Below are 22,327 nucleotides of genomic sequence, written 5' to 3' on the forward strand. Positions count from 1 at the left end.
GACATGTGAAATTATGTACCGTATAACACAATGGCGGTGAGCAGTGGTGTTTGTTATCTCTTGGAAAATTTGGCAGATTCTCCTTGAGAATGGCGGGCGACTCTGCTTATCTCGCGCCTGATTGTGATTGATAACCAACACCGTGGCTGGATCAGAGATACTCAGTTTCTTACTATGTGCTACTAATCTGGCTTTTCGTTGTATGGACAGGACACGGTCTCGGTTTCTTTCGATATTTCCTGGCATCTACAATTATGAAATTTGGCAGGAATTTGCACAAAAATAGACACCCATTGTGGGACTGTCGTTATCTTGACTACAATGGCCTGAAAAGACAGATAAAACTGCTCCGAACGACATCAACTCGGCCAGGCGAGGCTCCAGAATGTGCTGGTATGTTTGCAGTTCACAGTTGCTAATTTTTTTTTTATTTTTATTTCTTTTCTCCCGTTCACCTGTGCACCCATATGAATATCTTGTCCGATATGGCACTGACCATTGCGAACTAGGCGTACTTGACAATATTGATCGGGAAATTCAGAACGTGCAAGCTTTCTACTCGAAAGTATTTGTAGACATCGGAGATCAAGTCTCCAGGTTCTACCAGAGCTCAGACTTGCTTGATCAAGAGTCAGAATGGGAACATGCAGGTCGTCAGGAGCTCCATTTTATCCTATCGTTACTGACTCAGTGCTGCACGAGTCTGAAAACATTGTTGCGGTATGGGACTGTGAATTCCCGAGGATTCCAGAGGCTTTTACGAAAATTCAACGATCTTTTGGGGACTAGACCAGACTTCCGAAATAATCTTACTTCCTCGAGAAAACACATTGGTGATATCCAGTCGAAGCTAGAAACAGAAGAATTTTCTACTCAAAACGAGTCCCTCTACAGGCTGAAACTCATCAAAGGCTCTATCCAAGCCATCCGTCAAGTGCTATCAAGAAATTCTTTTACGACACGATCCTCATTACTGCTGAATGATTTAGTCCGACATCATCACTCTTCGCTCGGAGACTTGGATATTGCATATAGGGCAATTCGAGACGATGATGTCGCTGCATTGGACTTTTTCTTCCGGGAAACGATCAATGTCAACATAACAGATAGACGGCAGAATCAAATCCTTGTTGCTGTCTTATTGCAATTATCGATTATTTATGTGTCCAAAGCATGCTTCAGCAGACTCCTGATGCTGCTCAGGTCCACTCGCCAAAACAAAGCTTCTACCCAGACCTGTCTCTCTTTCACCATCCTTCGAATCTTGGTTGTTATGGGCCATCGCCATCGACGACTTGCTGCAGACTCAGTCGATCAGAATTCAAGATACATTGCACGGTCTACAGTCCCCACACAGACGGAGGATGATGATCTATTATCTCTCCTGAGTTATGTTCTACTGTGTCTCGACGCTAAGGATATACAAGCTGCTCTTCTTACACCTGATCCAATATGCAATCGATTGCCTATTCATTACACAGCTCAGTATAGGCTTCCTCAGGCATGTCAACTTCTTCTCAGTCGTATGAAAGACGCATTATACCTCGGCGGTCTATCAGCTCGCGACTCCATTCTTTTACAGGACTATCTAGAAATCTCACCGCTCAGTCTCGCAATCATGAACGGCAGTGACGAGGTTTCCAGACTACTTCTAGAGTTCAATCAGAAGGACGACAGTATGTCGCTAATCCATATCTGGAAAGCAACATCTGGGTTACTTCTGGCAAATGCTGTTAGTTCAAATCGAAAACTTTTGAATACTCTGCTTGACGCCGATCCGGATTTGGACCACCGAGGGAGGCACGGAGAGACTGCGCTCTACATTGCTGCACGCTTTGGTGACGTGAAGTCCATGCAACTTTTATTGAGTCATGGAGCAAAGGTAGACATTGCTGAAGACTCCTATGGCTGGACCCCCTTGATTATAGCTTCATTGCACGGGTATACTGAGGTTGTGGAACTTCTCATAGAAGCTGGTGCAAGTGTAGAATATCGAGATCATTTTGGCTGGAGTGCAATTGACCATGCTGCATTCAATGGCGAGATCACAGTAACACGAATGTTGAAGGCTAATCCTCGGATTGAATGCCGGAGTGGATTATGTGATTTAGGGCCAGGATCCCCATTTCAACCGGCGGAGGCGATGAGAATGATTCAACCATTGCACAGTGAAAACCTGGTACTTGTAAACCTGGTTTCCTTTGAGCTCGAAGGCAAAACTCCAAGTTTCCAGGTTGATCTGGATTCCCATCTTTCCCAAAACACAGAATGTACAGACTTCGAGGTTGGTCTTTCCATCGAGGTTTCACTGATAGGAAGTAAAAGCCCAAGTCACAGGGTTGACTTGCCGCTTCTGGAAGATTTAACCAACCAGCCATGGCGATTTTATGCAAATGACCTTCGAAATGCCAAATTACTGGTCAAGTTGTATTGTAAACGAGCCAACGCAGATAAGGTCACGGTACATGAGCATATCGGCAGTGGAATTGCACTTCTCGATGCTCTGAAACAAAGTCTAGGGCCTGGAAGGGAGAGTTTGATTCGAGACCACCATATACCAATTCTTTCCAAAGAAGATCTGGAGAGTATCGGTTCTGTCTCATTTAGCTTTCTTGTTGCTAAACCATTCGCGAATCAAAGCAATTTCTCCGTCCCAGCGAGAGACGTACTCTGGCGAGACGGTGGAGGAACCAAAATTGTCGGACACAGAGGCATGTGGATGAACCTTCGGCTATCCTATCTATAGAACTACAACCTTGGAAGTACTGTTTGCTAACTTTAGACCAGGTCTCGGTCAAAACATTCTGTCACCAAAACATTTGTCAATTGGGGAGAATACGTTACAAGTAACAATTCCCCTCAGATATCAGTCAATACTACCCTTACTGACTTGTGAATCCTCGCGTGCCACTTTAGTCATTTCTCACTGCCGCTGACACTGGTGCAGATATGGTAGAAGTAAGGCTTTTTTCTCCTGCGTTTGAAAACAATGGCTAACCAACAGTGGAACAGCTTGGTGAGACAGTGGCTTTAATGTCTCTGTACAGCTGTTTAGTAACTAACTGTTCCCCTTCTCCATGATAGACGTCCAATTGACGAAAGACCTCGTTCCCGTCATATACCACGATTTTCTTGTCAGCGAAACAGGGACAGATGCGTGGATGCATAATTTGAGCCTGGACCAGGTCTGTTCTAATGAAAAGCTATCTAAATATGCACAAATCTCACTGTTTGCCATCCAGTTTATGCATATTAGCAATACCCAGTTAAAAGCAGTACAAAGAAAGGACACCCAATTATACATTAAACAGAGATCACGGTCTCTGTCATACAACGACGGCTGTGAGAATGCTCACAAGGATCTCACTGAACGAATGACCCATACATTCGAGTACAAGAAAATCGGTTTCAAAGGCAATACAAGAGGAAATTACATACACGGACCCTTTCTAACCTTGGACGATCTTCTGTCTCGAACTCCAGACTCGATTGCATTGAATGTAGAAATTAGTAAGCGGAATTCCTTTAATTATTGGTCTTCGTGGATGAATTAGCATTGCTGATAACTCATAGAATACCCGATGCTCTTCGAAGCAGCCGAGGACTGGAAATCTGACACCTTCGCTATCGAGGTGAATACATTTGTTGATACCATCCTGACTTCAATCCTCTCCCATCCCTCTTGCCAACGCCGCCCTATAATGCTTTCCTCCTTCAGCCCTGAGGTATGCATTCTTCTCTCTCTGAAACAGAACATGTTTCCCATATTCTTCTTGAATGAGTCTGGGAACAACCCTGTGGGCGATATTAGAGCATCCAGCGTCCAGGAAGCGATTCATTTCGCCACCTATTGGGGACTCGATGGGATTATCATGGCTGCTGATCCATTTGTGCATGCTCCAAATCTAGTGAGAGTAGCCAAAATGAAGGGCTTGGTGACAGGCAGTTGGGGTGCGCTGAACAATGAGCCCGAGTGCGCAAAGGTCAGTATTAATGATTTCCCGTTCAATATTTGATGTCGTATGCATACCGATAGATTCAAAATTATCTCAACTAACAATGCCTCGAACACCAGATACAACAAGCTGCGGGGCTAGACATTATCATAGTGGATGCAGTGCGTTTGATTTCCGGGACTTTGAAGGTGACGAACTTGTAGATAGGCAACTGCCTATCGTGTTTCCAAAAGAGCGCGTGGCACACTGCCACTAGTTCTGCGCCTTTTCATGTTAATAGTCTAGAGACATGAGTCCAAATGAGGCAGAGACCAACAGACAACTGATCTCCTAAATTTATAATATGTCCTAGTAACTTAATACCCTATGGCTAGAATAGAGTCTATGCCTTCGCACATCAATTTTTTACCTGCACAGTAATATGGTCTAGTACAGTCTTAATAGAGTACCTAAGTACAGGTATCGAGAAAGGAGGCGGCGCCAAAGAAGCCTCATTAAATATATCCGCACGAAAGTGAAGCAATAAAAAGAAGAAAAGAAATAACCGAAAAGAAAACTGGCTCATAATTGAAGAAAGTCGCTGTAAGATTAGCAAACCCTACGCAAGGCCACAAGGCAAATATCAGGCATCAAAACCAGGCTAGCCCTAACCCAAAGTGTTTGCCTTTTCAGCGAAACTTCCATTTTAGGAAGGTGAACCACAGATAAACCTTCCCTCGCTTTATCTTTTTCTCGCAATATAAGAACTGCTTGTTAAACTGCACGCAGAGATTGTCTTCACGAGCATTAAGATATGAAGATAACGCGTGAAAATCTACTTCCACAGGTGTTAGATATTTGCACATTCCAGTTCTGCCGCTAGGTTATAAATTGTCTAGGCATATTATTCAACACCAGATATTTCCAGTATATCTGTGCCTGTCCAATTTCACTTCGCCATTGTATTAATACAGTTGTAGGGAGGGTAATATATTATTGATCTTGTCTATTACCATTAATGAGAGAGAAATTGTGCAAAATCTAGCGATTTACAAAAAGCTGAATTATATCATCAGTCGATACATGTGATACGTAGACAGAGCTCTTGATAGTACCCAACCAATCACTTTTTTCCATTGGCCTTGCTTCCATTGATCTTCGTTCCATTGTCATCCTTCGAAGCCCAGTCGTAGAAGATAGTTGGGGTAAAGTCGACTGCTACCCCGTCCTCCATGATGGCTCTTATCTGATCCTCAAGACGCAGGTGATGGGGGTCCTCATGGATGTAATAGTTCCGATCCTCTACGCTGGCAAACTCCATGACAAATCCATGGGTCATACCTTTCTGCAAAGTTATACACAGGTCAGAAAGAGAAAGATATATACCGCATGAAAGACAAGCTCACGCTTCCTCCCTCCTCGACAGAATTGTCCATTCCCCCTTTGATGGACAACATGTAGGGCTTGCCAGTGTCCGGATGACGACAGTTCTCCTTCAATCCCAGCAAATCGAGGTAGGTCTAGCACGGATTTGTAGTTAGCGTTATTTCTCATTCCCTTAGGTAATGACCTTCATACCTTTGCCTTTACCTCTCTGGACACCTCGCTATCTGGCTTGAACTTCAAGAAGAGACAGTGTGTGACAGACATGGTTACGGAAGGTAGCGTTCGAAGATAATCTAGGCTCGAATAGAATAAATAGTTGAGTTTGTTGCTCTTAGTTTTCATGCTACTAGGGATTGGATTATCCAGAGCTTTATATCTCCCTTGGTGGAGCTATTCTTGTGGCAATGTAGACATCTTCTCTTGACTGCATTCAGCTCTGAATTATCATTACTTTCAGGTCAATGATCCCTTGACTGAGTTCTAGACATGCATTATCTCATAAAGTGACACATAGTGGATACAGTTGCACTAGGAAGTAGAGAATACAGAAACAGAACCCTGATATACAAGGAAATTTTCTATTGAGCAGCTGCCTTATTCTTTGTCTTGCCATGTTCGTCACACCCAGACCGTCATTTTGATTCAAATCCAAAAGTCTGGATCAGTATGAAAGTGTTGAATGCGGTAAGTTTCAGACTTGGGCATGTCTTAGTGGTGTGTGAAAATGTCAAGTCTACATCATGAGATAGAGTAGTGCCCTGGAAAGATATTGCTGTGTTGTAACAGATCTAGATATTCACAGCTATGACATGTTATGAAACTGGAACGCACAGGTATAAGCCAGCTTCCACGCGGCGCTGTAGCAAAGTCCATGCCTGCATATTCAATAGAACACTAGTTGATGACAGCTGCGCTTTGAAATCGCATTGGGAATGACCTCCACCATAATCCTCCTCACCGGCAGACTGTTTTTTGAGACTTCTTCTATTCATCCGTGGTCGAAGGCCTGGACAGCCATGTCTGTGTCTTAACGTCGGTGGTTAGAGTGAACCAGTTTAGTTGTAGATCAAGACGAATGTTACATTCCTTGGAGAAAGAAACCCTACTCGTGTAAATTGTCAGGCTACAGGAAAGTAAAGGGTGTTGCTATTTTTTCAAGTCACATGAATGATGACGAAGGGAAATTGATCAATAATTTTTCGCCTATATAGCTTTTTCAATTGTAACCCTACTTCTCCGCTTTTCTTCCCACACTCTTCCCACGGTCCGAATGGTCTTTTGTGTCACTTCTGCCTGAGACATATCCACGCTGTACAAAGTGACATAAGGTGAATAAGTATACTGTACAGTAATAGTAGCATGCGGTCTGATGTAATAGCAAGTCGAGCTACAGAGGCTGGTGTTTGATGCTACGTTACGTAGTCGGTACTTTTTTCTCCGGACTGGGTTCTGTCCATGGAACCACCAAGGATGCAACAGACTCTTATGAGGGATTGACGGGGATTTACAAAAGCCGTAGAAGTACTGAGGTTTTGTATTATGTCATTGCAGTACATGTCAGGGATGAGACACACCGCGTCGAAAGTGGTAGGAATAGCTAAGACTACATACACAAAGAGAGGAAATAATCCCAGTAGCTATCATTATCTACTCTTTTCTCGCGCTTTTGACCGCTTTGAGAAGTTCACGGGCGAACTGATCGCGAGTCCATCCAAATCCCGATTCAACACGACCACTGTAATCCGTGGAATATCGGTTTTCTTCATGGAAGCATCCATAGGTACCCAGCATGATATATGCGGTGGTACTACGTCGATCCTCAACTCCCTTGGCGGTGTCTTCGTCCCAAAGCTTCTTACCTTGCTCGTAAAAATCATCCAAGCTGACGTGTTTGGCCGTCCAGGTTTGGTCTTCTAGCTCATTGAGCAACTTCAGGAGCTCATTGCAGCTGATCAAATAATCCGCAAAGTATGCCTGTCGATCTAGGTAGGAATCGGGGTCCTTTAAAACACGTATCGTGGCTCGTCCGACAACGTCAAGGGCTGCCAAAGCATTGCTCTGGTTACCCGAACCGAAAATCGTCACTTGTCTTGCCTTTGCGTCGACCCAGAAAATGCCATTGTCGATTGCTAGTAGAGATTGAGTTAGTATACAACCAGCAATGCTCCAGTTCTCAAGTTTGATCTCCTATCTGGTAACATACCCCAGTCGAAGAAACTTCCAGTGAGGATGGCGGTCCAGTGCAGGGACTTTCGCTGCTGGATCAGGCGCTTGGTAACATGATGCGCCTCCACCTTGCTATCATAGATGCGAATCTCATGGATATGCTCATTGAGATAGTCGCCGCTGAAATCAGGTGTGATTATGTGCCGTACCGACTCGGTTTCAACTGCCGCCTGAACGATCTTGTCCTGGTGCACAACGCCGCTGGGATTGAGAGCCTCAATGACGGCATGCTGGCCAGCGAATGCCTTCTTCAGTGAGCTGACAGAAGTGTAGTCGATATCGCCAATCTCGCGCAGGCGACTCGACTCGGGGAATGGGTGAGAAGAACTGCCGCCGATACGTTTGACAATTGTGACTTGGAAGGACCCATCGTCGACAAGAGCCTTGACAATTTCTTTGCCCACCAACCCAGTCGCCTAGCTCATTTGATTGATGTGTTAGCCTGTTAGGTACCCGGCATGCCAGGGAGCTGGAGCAGTGGGGGTATCTCGCACCCCAAGGATAACGACGTTACGAATCTCAGACATGATTGTCGCAGATAGTAATAACAAAGGTTGCTGGCTAGGAATGTACAGGTTTCTGAAGTGGAGAGTTACAGGTGATTTGTACAGCGGTGTAGCAAATTGTGCAAGGTGCTGCTATATATATACCAGGGAGATATGTAAGGGCCACCCTCCCTTAACTAGTTCGTTACTCAAGGATATGTCATCAATCACCAGACGGACTGGGACAGCGGGGAGATTGCCCAAACGATCTTATACGACCTTGACGTATGGGAAGGCCAGAACATCCATTGCAGTAAGTGTAGATGTAACGGATGCAGTAGTTTTGCCACACCTTCGCTCAGTCCCGCAATTCAGATGGATTTGTAATCGAGATCTTAGCTGACCGATCGTATTGTAGATGCTGGCTCTGGATTGGTTTTGACGGAAAAAGCAATGTGTTCCAAGACCCTTAGCTTGCGCTGTCTATGATCAAGCCGACGGGTCCCATGAGAGGGCACAGGATTGGTGCAGGAAAAGTGCTAGGATCTCTCTCCAACGCTGCAGGAGGCAGAACCATTTCACACACGCACATGTTATCAACATTGTCCGTATGCTTTACGGAGGCTAAGCGTAGGATTTAAAGTGCTTACTGAGGCATTTAAGGTTAGAGTTAAGTTGGCATTTAAGGGGGCATAGCTTAGAGTTTGAGACATTTGAGATGGCTTAGGGCTGCCTGGAATGCTTGCCTCGAGTCTTTATAGTGCGTGTAAATAACTAGCTCTCGGTTCACAAGGCTGTATGTTCTTACACAAATGATTCGAGGTCAAAGCTACGGCTTGGGTGCACCAATAAGAATTGACACATGCAAACATTGCGTTTTTCCAGCTGTATTCCTGGTGTTTATTTGCGCTACTAAACGAGAGCATGGTGTAGTCATGCGAAAGGAAAGAGAACCAGAACGAGCATGGGGAGACTAGTGTACTTGGTTGTAACGAACGATAGCAGGAAGAAAAACAAACAAACAAAAACAGTCTACAATGAATAATCACCAGCTGGTGACCAAAAAATTGTCTCGGCAAGGCGGAAAGTAGGAGTCATATTCAACAATTCTAAATCGAGCTGCTGGCCCCAGTAATCAGGGCGCTGGGGAAATTACATCTGGAAACGCTCTCGATATCCCTCAATGGCGCTGATGGCAAACGCCGTGGACACCCCGCGATTCCCAATAGAGATATTCTTGGACGCATATGTATACATCGCCCCAGGCTCCCATCCACCGTCCACGCATTGCATGTCAAGGAGACGTTTCATTCCGCGAGCATCTCGGATACCCATCTCATTACAGGTAATCAAGCGCATGACGAGTGCGATAGGATCGGCCGGCAGACCCAACCGCTCCTTCAGACGTTCGCGAAGAAGCTGTCGCAGCTCATCAAAGATACCACCAAGATGCGACACATGCCGAAGGAGCCGACCCAAAAAGAAAAGAAACTGCTCTGGGTTAGGATAAAAGGGCGTCCCGTGCAGGTACGCCCGCTTGATCACTACCTGGCGGATCCATTCTAGAGTCGGGGCCAGCTCATAGCCACGGTCGTATGTGTAGAAGAGTGCCAGGACATTCACACACACGACAGGGTCCACACGGTTCTTGCGGTCGGTGAAGAAGGTCTTTTATCTCGTCAGTTTTCTTGACTTTCTAAATGGTACGACACGCGGCGACTTACCGAGATAAGGCCATCCTGGTTTATGTATTGCAGCATCCGGTCCAGCAGTCGATGAGCCTGTTTCTCCTCCAGCCCCAGCACTGTGGTAGCCATGGAGGTCGTGTCGAGATCATCAGGGAAGTCGGATTTCGTAAATAGCGGTGTCCCTGGCAAGCAATTTTGTCAACGAAACAATAACTGGGAAAAATGGCGCCTGGGCTCGAAGATCCACTGACCTATGAAAAAGTTCCAGGTGGAAGAAGAAGGGTGCTTATGTTCCAGTTCGATGAGGCTCCTTCAGATTCAAATGTCAGTTATCCAGGCAATAATACAATACACGCAAGACAAGAAAAGGCCTTTATAGGAACGGACTTGTCTCCTGTTGCCTCCAAAATCAACAGCTGAGCAAAGTTCTCTTTCATGATGGCGCCATTTTCACAAATCGAGTGTAGCCGCTTTGCATTTTGTTGTAGAAAGGATCGTGCTCGCGGCAACGGATCCAGTAACAAATTGTGCAGAATCGGTTCAATCTCTGCGGCAGATTTTGGCTTGATACCCTTCATACCGAGTGACTGGGCGGTCAGGACGTTTTCTGGCTCAGTATCAATGAATATGAGTTCATGCGGCGACTTCGAGATGGATTGGAGTACGTGCCGGAAGCATCGCAGCTCGGGCTTTCGCATCCGCATCTCAGTCGACGTGAAGATGTGGTCGAAGATAGTCCAGTCTACTGGCAGTGACCTCATGTAAGCATGGTCTTTCTCCGACGCATTTGAGACGGCGTATATCTGCAACCGGCCACCCATCATGGTCTTTAGACCACGGAGCTGTTCGAGTAGCTCTGTGTTGACGGTCATGGTTCCTCGAACCTGCGCAAACATTGTGTCGATGACATTGGGCGCCAGATCCCACTCCGCCTCCAGTCGTCGCTGGTATTCCGCGTAGGATATTTCATTGCGCTGGAATTGCAGAGTGGAGGAGCAGCATATCAATGACTGATAAGTCAAGTGAGGGACGACAGTAAGCTCATTCAATGACGTTTTTACAACCACATTGAATAGCTCTAGGACGATGGCTGTATATGTCGATTGGCATTTTTGGATGGCCATGATGTTTGTGATATTATGTGCGCCAATTGAGAATATGACATCAACGGGATAAAGAGAACAGGGGTCACCTGGTGTTCATGTATATCGTATTTGGATACACGGTCGAATACAGTCTCTTGGTGATCTGTCCGTGAGAAGTTGTAAATATATCTTCAAATATGGTGTTTGGAAAATACCACACGTAAGGGGAGGTCTCGGGAATGATAGCTGCTACTGTACCTATTCGGCTTCCTTACTCTGCTGCACGTATTGTCGATCTTGAAATGTCAATGAGAACATCCAACTTTCAGACATACGTAAAGCCTTCGTGTCCAGCAAGGGAGGAATTGCCAAGTCCTGTTATCCTACGGAGACAGGAAAGTGATGGTCGATAGTGAAAGGTGGGTTACGGAGCACTTTAGCCAGGAAATTTTTGCCTGTGTATACCGGAACGAGAGGGAAGAGAGAATGAAACGAGAGAGAAAGATGCAAGAGCTAGCAGGGTTGTTCCCACTGTCGTAATTCCTGACATGAATGGCTAATAGTAAAGCGTGCAGGTGGGGATTGCAGGACATTCCGTTGTGTACTCAGTCATTGAATCTATCGGTGTAGATGCATGCCTCCAGCATGAAGTCCAGATTCAGTCCACGGGCCCAGTCAGGGTTGCTTTGATCTTCAGTCTGTCAAGCAGAGCTTCAAAATGTGGCTTGTTCCTGGCAAGCTGAATCCAATCGAATCTGGGGAAGCGCACCACGACTGTGACTCCAGTAATTTGAATGGTCCGGAATGCTTTGCCGGTGATCTCCAGGCGCTTTTCCCAGGGGCTATTGATAGACATTCGTTATACATACATAAATACATACATACATCCGAAAGTGCGATGCGACAATGGGATTCCTCACCACCGCAGCGGCCAGCCTACAATAACGGTACTAGGTATGATCACGATTACAGCACTTTATACAGGACACTACCAAGCCCCCTCTAAGCTTTTGGAATCTAACACATTCTTATATACCCAAGCCCCCTCCGTCATACATCTCTGACCCACTACGACCAGCCGGCCCGGCCCACTTGCGGCCCGCTATTATTTCGCCGTGGAAGTATGTCCTCGGGCCTCCTTACAGAGAGATCCTCCAGTTGGCACGAGAGAATTCCACCGCCTGTTCTACTAGTTATAAAGTATGCCCTGGCAGTCCCCATCCGACGACAAGCTGGCATCCGCCTTGGCCAGCGCTGCCCTTGAGAAGACTTGCTCTCGCCGGCGTGAATTCCTCCGCAATGGATTTCAAGCGGTTCATACATCCGTCTTTTACTCTTGATGACACCAGCTTCTTGCGAGAGGTGGCGATAAGATCACTCTTGGTAATAGTAAGTATTGGAATATGAGAATGCGGGAGAAAAGTGGTCGGCTCATGTGTGTATCTCTTTATGTAGGGGTTAGCATGGTTTACCAAGATCTTATACAATATTTACCTGCATCCGCTGGCTAGGTATCCTGGACCTAGGCTATACGCCGCCTCATCCTTGCCCTTGACAATCGCCCAGCTGCGTGGCAGATTGCATCTTTTTGTTCAGGCCGCGCACGAAAATTACGGTCCCATCGTGCGCCTGAGACCATCGGAGCTCTCGTACACGTCGGCTGCGGCCTGGAATGACATCTACGCTCGACGCGGCGGCAAGGCGCCTTTGCCCCGAGACCGGATCTTCTTCAACGACATGCTGGTCGACCCGGGAACCATAACCATGGCTGATGACACCAACCACGGGCGCCTACGACGGTCCCTATCTCCCGCATTTTCGCAGAAGGCGCTACTAGAGCAGGAGGCGATCATACAGGGCAATGTTGACCTAATGATGGACCAGCTGCAGCATCGTGCGCAAAAGGGATTACCATCTGATCTGCGAGCGTGGCACAACTACGCAACCTTTGATCTGATTGGTGATCTGGCGTTTGGTGACACGTTTGGGTGCCTCAAGACCTCGCAATTCCACGAGTGGGTGAAGATGGTGCTCGATTACTTCTACGTGGCTACTCTGCTGCAAGTTGTTCATCGATTCCGGCCGCTGAACACACTACTAGCGATGATGCTCCCAGCCTCGCTGGTAGAGGAGAAGGAGAAACACACACGCATGGCCCTGGAGAAAGTGCGTTCCCGAATGTCCACTACTGTGGATCGATCGGACTTCATTCACTACATGCAGAAGGCCGTGGAGATGGGTAGTATCTCCAATACTGAGCTCGAAAACCAGGCCAGTATCATTATATTGGCCGGGAGCGAGACGACCTCGATCGGCCTGACGTATGCCTCATACTTCTTGATCACCCACAAGGATGCCATGCGCAAATTGCGTGCCGAATTGACTCAGCATTTTAAGAACGAGCGGGACATCACCATTATTTCGGTCAACCAACTCGAATACCTGCAGGCTGTGCTGCAGGAGACTCTACGCCTTCGTCCTCCGATTACCAACGGCTTTCCTCGTCAGACTCCCAAAGAGGGTGCGATAATTGATGGCCAATTTGTTCCCGAAGGGGTATGTTCCTTGATCTCTTTTCTTTCCTTGCAGTGTATATTTTCTTTTCCCAGCTGACATGGTCTTTCAGACGGTTGTGAACATTAATCATTGGGCCGCGTACCAATCCAAGGCCAACTTCCTTTACCCAGATGAATTCCGACCTGAACGATGGTTGGGGGATAAACAATTTGACGGTGACAACAAGGACAGCTTCCAGCCGTTCTCCGTAGGCCCCCGAAACTGCATCGGCAAGAAGTTTGCTTACGATAGTATGAAACTAATTCTGGCCCGCTTGCTGTGGCGGTTCGACCTGGCGCTGGACGAAGAGGTAGGAAAGAAGGGAGGCTGGATCTCTAACCATGACTCGTTTGTCTCGTGGCATGTGCCTCCTCTAAATGTATCCTTGAAACCATTGAAGTAGACATGCATTCGTGTTATTTGTGTTGTTCTCTTGCCGTTTCCATCACTAATTATGTGTGTTTTGTTTTGCAACTCACGATATATTTATTCTCTTGGGTCAACGTAAATCCACATCTGAATATGAGATGCAAAGTCTTAGTCGTATGTCAACTCGGACTAGGTATCTAAGAGCTTTGATAATGACAGACTTTGAAATTTGGACATTATGTCAGTTAATTCTTTCTCTCTTGCTGTTTGTGATTTCATGACGTGTTCTTTCTTCAAGGAGGAGCACCATCATCTTATGCCTCTAACCCTGAGATTCATAGCTACAATAGCTGAGAGAAGGTAGATTGAACCAAGTGGAAACTTCCCGCTTTAATGAAAGATTATGTCCTTCAAACTCAGCGGGTCGCGGGATTTCGTACTAGGTAGTTATGATATAACGGCGGATGATGGTCAGCGTTACAATATGAGACCATAGCCCACTGCCAATATTGATTAATCCGACGCCAGCCTCTCCTATGTGCATAAAATAATATTATGGTGCGTTTTATCTCAGGCTAAGCCGCTCAGCTTCTCCAAGCATCGGATCACTATGTCCGAATACCGGAATCTGCATCACCAAGACCAGCATTATGCAGGAGCGTATCCTCGTTTTACCAAATCGGCGTCATAGTACCTCTCAGGGATAATCATCCGTGCGTATAGATCCGTAAGTCTCCTGTCCTCTTTCTGAAATGGAGCGTGTGCTGGCAAATATCTAGTGCTTTTCGCTTCGTTAGGAATAAGAGTGTCATGTGGAAGATGAAATTAGCGCCAAATAGTTGGATATTAGTTTCAGTTTGAAACATGCCAAACTGGATCAGACAAGACATTTATTGCACTATCCAATTCGGCCACGGAAGGAAAGTAAGAAAGCCGTCCGTTCCCAAAAAGTAAACGATGTTGGGAAGTATTTCTCAGCTGCGAAGCAACGGAATATAAAGTCTAGATAGAGATCTGGTGCCGTTTGGACCTGTGCATCATCAAATACCATTGTTCTTTGAGCTCAATCACATCATCACTCAAAATGAAATTCTCCATTTCGTTTTTCGCCATGCTCGCAACTGCAGCACTGGCTGCCCCAGAATCCGATGCCTTGTTCGAGAAACGCGATGACCGTGGCCATTATACTGTTTCTGGCCTTGGAGCGCACAAGACGGCCATCCTCAATGCTGGTGGCAATACGCTTGATCTTGCTATTGCTATGCTTGAGATGTAGGTACCTATCCGATTTATAGATGAGTGTATGAGCATTAATCGCAAGCCATTAGAGAGGACATGGATACCTCCGACTACCCCTACGGAGATGGGAAGACCTACGATGCGGCCAACTTCGGCTTGTTCAAGCAGAACTGGGGCATGCTCCGTGTGTGTGCCAAGCGGTATGGCTTCGCAGGCCAATCCGCGTCGCAGTGGAATGATGGAGCCTTGCTGAAGTGAGCAACTCTCTGATAGACGTGACATTAGCGTTCTGATACTGACCTCAAAAGCTCCAATGTGTACGCCGATGTTGCCTCTCGCTGGGACTGTCAGGAATACTACGGCTATGACAAGTGGTTCGCCGGCCACCGCGACGGTGCTTCGGGCCTTGCCAATCCTTACACTCAGGATATCGAAAGTACGTTGCTGGTCTCTCGGGTATTGTCAATATACCATGGCATTACTGACTTCTTTGCAGATTACAAGTCCGCTGTGCAATGGATCCAGTCGCAGATTGATAGCGACAGCAAGTACAAGACCGACGACACTCGCTTCTGGGTTAGTGTCCCTGCTATCTAATGTCTCCACAGAACTTCGCTTTCATGAAGAGATGTCCCTTTCAGCCTAGTCGGGGAACAATACTGGGTGGAAACTCCTGCATGCTTTACCAAAAACTTAGTTTACCTACTTGAACTAAACATAGCCACGCATCGTGAATCAAAAATGGATACTTTCCTTATAAGCTAAAAGAAAAAGAAAAAAAAAAATAAAATCAAAATTAAAAATATGTAGTTCAGGGAAAGCTGGTCGTTGCCTACACTAATCTTTATGTAAAGGGATCTTGATCATCATACTTCAAGGCGTTTTGCAAGGATTATAACTCTGGTTCAGTTAATGACTTGCAACGTGAGAAATCTACATAAAATACAGTTTATAAAGTAGCCACTTCGTTTGCATATACATGTTCTATAGATGCAAGGGCGCGAAGTGTGGCTATCCAGGTAAGTAGTACTGCCTCTCGATCAATGCAATGTTGACGATGGACTACAACTTGTAATCTGGATTTATTTGAAGATCGTTCAGTCTACTTCTCAACCAATGCTTGCATCACCTAACCAGTCTTAGCAAGGAAAGCTTCATTATTCCTTGTTTTTAAAATAATTGCAGCGCCAGATGCAACAGAATAGCACACAACTCAAATAGCTGAGGGAGCAAGGATCTTGAAAGTCAGAAGAGAATTCAGAAACGGGATTTGTTCAAATCAAAGCTCGACACGAATCCCCAGCAAGTGGGCCATCAACTAAATGAGCTAGATAACAGGGAGGCGTGCGGCTGAGGATTTACTAACTTCTCAAGGAGCACTGCAAACTCAGTGGCTATCCTAGCTACCTTCGCAGCGTTCGATAGCTACATGGGAAGCTGTACGTGCAAAACGAATGTAAATAGTGGTATCCTGCGGCTACTGTTGTTGTTGTTGTACACAGTTTTAGATGGTTGTCGAGATGCTCTTAGTGCTCAAATCATGCGTGGCTTTACATGTGAAGGTGAGTAGCAATCGAGCCTGGTGCAATAAAAACGGCCATTTATTTAAATTAATAATAGTGGACAAACGAGGCTGTGCGTGTTCCGTTCTGTCTTCTCCCCTTTACGGCACTACCTCGAAGCCTTACGTGTGATCTTTATCCTGGCATGTCATGCCCTCTATCACAGGAAATGGCCTTCTTCTACATGCCTGGGATATGGGGAATGAGCTCAATCACTTAGCGGGGCGTTCTCGCCCTGCTTGGCGAGACGGCTTATATCCTTTTCCTGGCAGTTACAGTGTGTGTATACCCAGAGCATGCTTTCCGACTTGGCAACATTCGACAAGTACCGTAGAAAAGGCTCCCTCTTCAGAAACAGCAAGAGAATACTGAAGAACTTGCCATCCGTGTTCAATTAGGCAACTATGAACTATCTCCTGAGGGCTAACTAATCTAGACTAACAGTCAGAATTATTGTGATTGTCGGTTATATGCAATACGGAGTGAGCTCACGAATTACCCATTTCGGCATTTCGGGTTGTTTGTAATTACCCGTCTCGACACTGATGCAACGCTATGTAATAATAACTCACAGACCATAACCCCCTTCATCTGAATCATTTGCAGCGGAGTGGCCAAATACTGAGGGGGAGGTTGATCGTTCCCCCTGGGTTTCGTTCAAACGCACATTGCCTATATAATGCTTGTGACCAGCCGGTTGCAGGAGCGATGCTATTCAGAAGAATACACGAAAAAACAACAGCCTCTTGCCCTTTCTTCGCCCTAAAGATAGGACTTTCGGCGATGCATTTCCCAGGCGCCTTCTTTCTCGCCCTGCTGCCTTCTTTGGCACTGGCACATCCCCATCCGGACTCAGCCCTCGAGAAACGAAGCCAAACGCTCATTCCAACGTCCTGCTTCGACTCCACCTCTGCTCTCACCACGTTCTTCGAATACCATTATCCATGGGGACAAACTCATAACGGAGCCGCCATTATGTGGAGTGGCCATTCTCAGATTTTGTCACCGGGAACTTTGACTCTTTGGTCAACCTATACGGGTAGCTCCCCGTATAGTTATGATTCTGGTACCGTGTACGCAAAGCAACAATTCACTGTCGCCCAAGGTAGTGGCCTGACTTTCTCTGCCGATTTTATCGCCCCTGTTGCCAAAGGTACCTGGCCTGCTTTCTGGCTAACTGGCGCCAACTCGTGGCCCCCCGAGGTTGACATCGCCGAATGGAAAGGAAACGGAATGATCAACTTCAACACGTTCAACACGTCGAGTGCTGTGCAGGTGACTCAAATTCCGTACAATAATCCTGGATCCTTCCACACAATTCGTGCTGTGCTCGAAGATGAGAATGGAAGTGATGTGAGCATTAAATTCTACATGGATGGACAGCAAACAGCTCATCAATATGCACATGGCCTAGTGGGACAGCCATTGTGGTTGATTATTGATTTGCAGATGGAGGGAAGCAGTGGCAGTCCAGGGCCGAAATCAAGTATGCTCCTTTAATCTGTTCTTTAATTTCCTAGCGGATACTAACTAGGGACTTCCAGAAACAAACTATGAAATCAAAAACCTCCAGGTCACCCAGCCTTGAGCATAACGTGGTTCAGTAAAGCTGCTTTCAGAACCATGAAGTCGGAGGTTGAGACACTAGCCCTTGAGCACGTAGGATAGGGTATGATGGTATAAAATATGAAGGAATGAACCCAGAGTGATGTCATTATGTTAAAGAACAGTCATTACCAAGTATTATAGCTAGTAGCTACGTTCACAATATTCAACACAATGATCTTAGCATGCATGTAAAACGTGAAGAAAATGAAGAAGCCCTATTACTCTGCGTCATAACGCATTATGTTTTTATACGAACATGTAGCACCTGGTCCAGCATTAGACTAAGTTTGGGAAGTCTCGTTGAAAGGAATGCTTGAAATCAATTGTCTAGGAATAAACAAATCGTCAAATTCTAACTCTGGCGTAGTCAATATAAAGAACGTGCGTGCCTATATGTATGATAAGCAAAATATGTCTCTTGTCGTTATCGAACCTCTAGCACCGAAATAGACCTAAAATCTCAATGTCAAACAGCGTGTCCTCTCAAACTTCAACCAAGTCAACTGGCTTGGCGACAACGTGAACTGGCACTTTAGCCTCGTTATGAACGTGGTCATGAATGTCCTTTAGCAACATTTGCGGACTGTCGTGCAACAAAGCCATAACAGCCTTCATCTCGTCCAAAAAGCCTTGTACTTGCGCGTGATTGATGACCTCTCGATCGAATTTGGCCGTCAGCGTCACAGAATCAGACGACAACCAGCATGCCAGCATGAGCGCCCATTGTGCTCGCATGCGATCGGTAATCATCTGCCAACGGGTAAACAGGCCAGGGAACTCCTGAGAGATGTCCGGTTGAATGAGCAACAGTGTCTGGAATTGACCCGCGGCAGCAGCGCCAGGGTTGAGGGTAGCAATGTCGCGGGCCTCGATGCCTTCAACGGACATCATTTCCAAAGATTGTTGCCTCATGCGTTGCAAACTTGCTCGCACGCTCAGCTCCTCGTTTAACTGCACTCTGACAGGCAAGATGGTCGCCGCCGGCGCCACCATAGCCGCGATGTCCGGCACAGGTGCTCCGCGACGAGCCATGGTGAAGCCGTAGGCGACGTCGGGCACGCCAATATGCCACGAAGTTACGATCGCCAGGGCGAGAGCCAGCTTGTTGGATGCGGTAAACTCATCCGCTACAAGGGGAACGTGCTGATGTAGTTCCGCGTTCTCGAGAGATTGATGGGACGGGGTTGGTAGCGGAGGGAAGATGCTACCATGAAAGCCCTCAAACATGTTGGCCCAGAACTTCCGGGTGCGCGGCTCGATCTCCCGGGTCCATCGCACAAATGCACTGTAGGGAATGATGCTGGGTGAGGATGGTGCTTCTGCACGGTACTCCTGATCCATGTGAAGAAAGAGCTGTGTGAGGGTATACAGGTCGTACAGTGCGTGATGCAGCACCACTACCAAAGTTCCCTTGTCCTGGCTTAAGGCCGCACATGCCAAACGACGTCCGATGCCCCAGGTATCTGCGTTCTGGGTGTTGTAGCTTTCCAGACTTGTCGGCCGGTCGAGGGGAATCTCTTCACGGACTACCGCTTGGTACCACCGCTCAGGCTGAATCTCGATAATTCGCGTGCGCAGAATGGGATGGCAGGCTACCATGTGCTTCCAGGCCCGTGCCAGCCTATCCTCGTCCACGTCAGCGGGCATCGAGAACTCCATCCGCAGGGTATAGTTCCCCAGGTGCTGCTCTGACGGCCGGATTATACGTTCCTGTAGTACTGTGCAAGGATAGATATCTTCTATAGCTTCTCCGGGAGCCAGCTGACATTGATCCTGCGCCTTTTGAACAATAGCCGTTCTTTCGGCTGACGATAGCTGACCGAAAGGCTCAACGGGCGGGAGCAGCTGGCGGGAAGCTGAATCCATGGTTGTCAGTCTTGCGAGGTCTGCCAGAGTAGGAGAGTTGAAAACGTCCGGCACGGTGAAGTTGGCCAGCCCCGGTGTATGCTGTGCCTTGCCTACGAGTTTCATGGCCAGCAGGGAGTCCCCTCCCAGCGACACCCACCCATCGTTGCGGCCAATACTGAGTTGCGAGACCCCGAGGATGTCGGCCCAGAGACCTTGCATAATTTCCTCCGCTGCTCCAATCGGCATCGCCTTGCTGGCCGCACTAGACATACCACTGTAGAGCGACAATTGGTCGGCATTGAGCTGTGCTGCCTGGTCGCGTAGATGCCTGCGATCTGTCTTTCCTGTCTTGGTCATGGGGAGACGATTGAGACGCAGATACACATCTGGGATCATATATCGCGGCACACTCTGTCGAACCTGGGATTGTAGCTCTCGCACCTGCGCTCTGAATGCCTCATCCGCGCGACCGAACAGCTCGTCTTTATCGTCAGAAGTTGGTGATAAGATGAAGACGCTCAACGAGGGTGATCGGTTGGGGGACACAACGACCTCTGCGACGACCTCAGGGCGGCCGGTCAAATGCTGCCGGACATGATGTTCAACCTCACTGAGCTCGATGCGTTGACCACGCAGCTTGACCTGGGTGTCTTTCCGGCCTAGGAAGTATAGTGTTCCATCAGACTGATACCGTACCAGGTCGCCCGTCTTATATAGTAGTCGGTCGGACGGTCGGTTTGAGGGTAGCCAAGGTGGGTTTTGAATGAAGGCTCGGGCATTCTGCTGCGGGTTGTTGAGGTACCGCTGGCTGACTATCTGCCCATCCAGGATTAGTTCGCCGGTGGCACCTACAGGTACCAGTTTTGTATGGTCGTGTGCGTCAACCACCCAGCACCTTGTCCCGTACGCATGGCCGAGAGTGGCTAGGGGTGTAGAAGGTGTGAAAGAAGTCTGCACAGTGACAGCCATAGAGCACTCGGCAGGACCATACAGGCCGACCACATGCACATGGGGGTTCCAAGTATCAAGGTCACGGCGTGTGAGACTCTCGCCTCCGAGGACCAGGTACTTCAACGAAGGTACATTGCGGGGATCTATGATCCGTGAAACCGATGGAGTAAGTTGTACCCAATTCGCCTGCCACTTGTTGAAGGTTTCCTCCAGACGATTCTGGCGGTCGTCATCCGAGGGTACGCAGAGACAACCGCCTGGCAAGATAGACCAGTATTGGTCGTAGACGCCCACATCAAACGAGTACGAGGCGAATTGGAGCACCCGTGCATGTGGGCCGAGCTGCAGAGCGTCCTTGTAGGCCAGTAAAGCAGATGTCATAGCTTCATGGGTAAGAACGGTGCCTTTGGGCTTTCCGGTCGACCCCGAGGTGAATACGACGTAGAGAGGATGGTGAGGCTTCACGCTAACGGATGGCACCGGTTCTCCGGCATCCAGTTGCACGAGTTCTTCCTCCAGGCGGTTGTCGAGAATGACCATGGACAGACCGTCAGCCAGCTGGCTGGCGAGCTCTGCTCGACCTGGGGAGCAAAGCACCAGATGCGCTCGGAGATCGCTCGTGATCTCCTGCAAGCGAGTGAGCGGGTGGGAGGGATCCAAGAGCGCAAAGGCACCACCGGCCTTGGTCACTGCGTAGACGGCGATGGTAGTCCAATATGACTTGTCTGAGCAGATTGCTACAAATACCTCGGGTCCGACACCTTGCTTTAGCAAGAGCCGGGCAAGCATGGAGGATTTCACATCCAGTTCATGGAAAGTTAGCTTGCCATCCCATGCCTCCACGGCCGTTGCGTTTGGCTTCTCCTGGCAAACACGCGCAAAAAGGTCCCCAGCACATAGTCCCTGGGTTTCTGAGACGGCAGCATTCCACTCTGCGAGCTGTTGACGATCCGAAATACTGAGGTTATCCGCTTTAGGTAGTGTAATTATGGCCATGGTGTGTGATGATAGCTATATGTTTTGAAGCAAGTAGAGGAGTTGAAGAGATGGTCTCACAGTTACCAGCTGAGTCAAGGCAACTGAAATCAAAGAATAATCTGATGTCGTTGGAGGAAATAAAGGGGGATAGATCATGGACGTCATTCATCCTCATTCTGTTGAAGCCCGTTCTTCCGTCTCATTTTCAGCTGCGCCTAACAATTCCCTCTTCACCGACGTTGGGAATGATGCGTAGCACTTGCCCTTGCTATGTTCAGAACTGTCGTGTAAGGAGCCGTTCATGCGAGGGATGGGCAAGGAGGAAATTGGGCTCTGATCTGCGCGATCTATCGTACGTAAATAAACGGTGAGCCGAACTGCATGCATCGATGTTGTAAACCAAGAATTCAA

At 47.5% G+C, this 22,327-nt stretch overlaps 8 protein-coding genes across 8 annotated transcripts; 4 read left to right on the forward strand and 4 right to left on the reverse strand.

Moving 5' to 3' along the window:
* Positions 1-30: 30 nt before the first annotated feature.
* UA08_09296 (hypothetical protein) lies at positions 31-4,159 on the forward strand (the record flags this gene model as incomplete). Its single annotated transcript, XM_020265223.1, has 7 exons — positions 31-36; positions 339-393; positions 510-2,585; positions 3,085-3,185; positions 3,312-3,510; positions 3,574-3,983; positions 4,076-4,159. The coding sequence occupies 7 exons, from the start codon at positions 31-33 to the stop codon at positions 4,157-4,159; spliced, it is 2,931 nt and encodes a 976-aa protein (XP_020115559.1).
* Positions 4,160-5,058: 899 nt separating this feature from the next.
* Positions 5,059-5,585, reverse strand: UA08_09297 (hypothetical protein; the record flags this gene model as incomplete). The annotated part of the gene is made up of 3 exons (XM_020265224.1): positions 5,059-5,280; positions 5,342-5,455; positions 5,514-5,585. The coding sequence occupies 3 exons, from the start codon at positions 5,583-5,585 to the stop codon at positions 5,059-5,061; spliced, it is 408 nt and encodes a 135-aa protein (XP_020115558.1).
* A 1,383-nt stretch (positions 5,586-6,968) lies between these two features.
* Positions 6,969-8,074, reverse strand: UA08_09298 (hypothetical protein; the record flags this gene model as incomplete). The annotated part of the gene is made up of 3 exons (XM_020265226.1): positions 6,969-7,450; positions 7,525-7,963; positions 8,042-8,074. 3 exons carry the CDS (start codon positions 8,072-8,074, stop codon positions 6,969-6,971), a joined length of 954 nt encoding a protein of 317 aa, XP_020115561.1.
* A 1,110-nt stretch (positions 8,075-9,184) lies between these two features.
* On the reverse strand, positions 9,185-10,844 carry UA08_09299 (hypothetical protein; the record flags this gene model as incomplete). The annotated part of the gene is made up of 4 exons (XM_020265227.1): positions 9,185-9,700; positions 9,757-9,902; positions 9,972-10,030; positions 10,108-10,844. 4 exons carry the CDS (start codon positions 10,842-10,844, stop codon positions 9,185-9,187), a joined length of 1,458 nt encoding a protein of 485 aa, XP_020115560.1.
* A 1,260-nt stretch (positions 10,845-12,104) lies between these two features.
* UA08_09300 (hypothetical protein) lies at positions 12,105-13,764 on the forward strand (the record flags this gene model as incomplete). Its single annotated transcript, XM_020265228.1, has 3 exons — positions 12,105-12,194; positions 12,261-13,361; positions 13,432-13,764. The coding sequence occupies 3 exons, from the start codon at positions 12,105-12,107 to the stop codon at positions 13,762-13,764; spliced, it is 1,524 nt and encodes a 507-aa protein (XP_020115555.1).
* Positions 13,765-14,814: 1,050 nt separating this feature from the next.
* Positions 14,815-15,566, forward strand: UA08_09301 (hypothetical protein; the record flags this gene model as incomplete). Its single annotated transcript, XM_020265229.1, has 4 exons — positions 14,815-15,002; positions 15,059-15,223; positions 15,278-15,405; positions 15,466-15,566. 4 exons carry the CDS (start codon positions 14,815-14,817, stop codon positions 15,564-15,566), a joined length of 582 nt encoding a protein of 193 aa, XP_020115554.1.
* A 1,748-nt stretch (positions 15,567-17,314) lies between these two features.
* UA08_09302 (hypothetical protein) lies at positions 17,315-18,119 on the forward strand (the record flags this gene model as incomplete). Its single annotated transcript, XM_020265230.1, has 2 exons — positions 17,315-18,017; positions 18,076-18,119. 2 exons carry the CDS (start codon positions 17,315-17,317, stop codon positions 18,117-18,119), a joined length of 747 nt encoding a protein of 248 aa, XP_020115557.1.
* Positions 18,120-18,622: 503 nt separating this feature from the next.
* UA08_09303 (hypothetical protein) lies at positions 18,623-21,934 on the reverse strand (the record flags this gene model as incomplete). Its single annotated transcript, XM_020265231.1, has 1 exon — positions 18,623-21,934. The coding sequence occupies one exon, from the start codon at positions 21,932-21,934 to the stop codon at positions 18,623-18,625; it is 3,312 nt and encodes a 1,103-aa protein (XP_020115556.1).
* Positions 21,935-22,327: the final 393 nt, after the last annotated feature.

Source organism: Talaromyces atroroseus (assembly GCF_001907595.1).
Source record: "Talaromyces atroroseus strain IBT 11181 chromosome Unknown scaffold_20, whole genome shotgun sequence".
Lineage (NCBI taxonomy): Eukaryota > Fungi > Ascomycota > Eurotiomycetes > Eurotiales > Trichocomaceae > Talaromyces > Talaromyces atroroseus.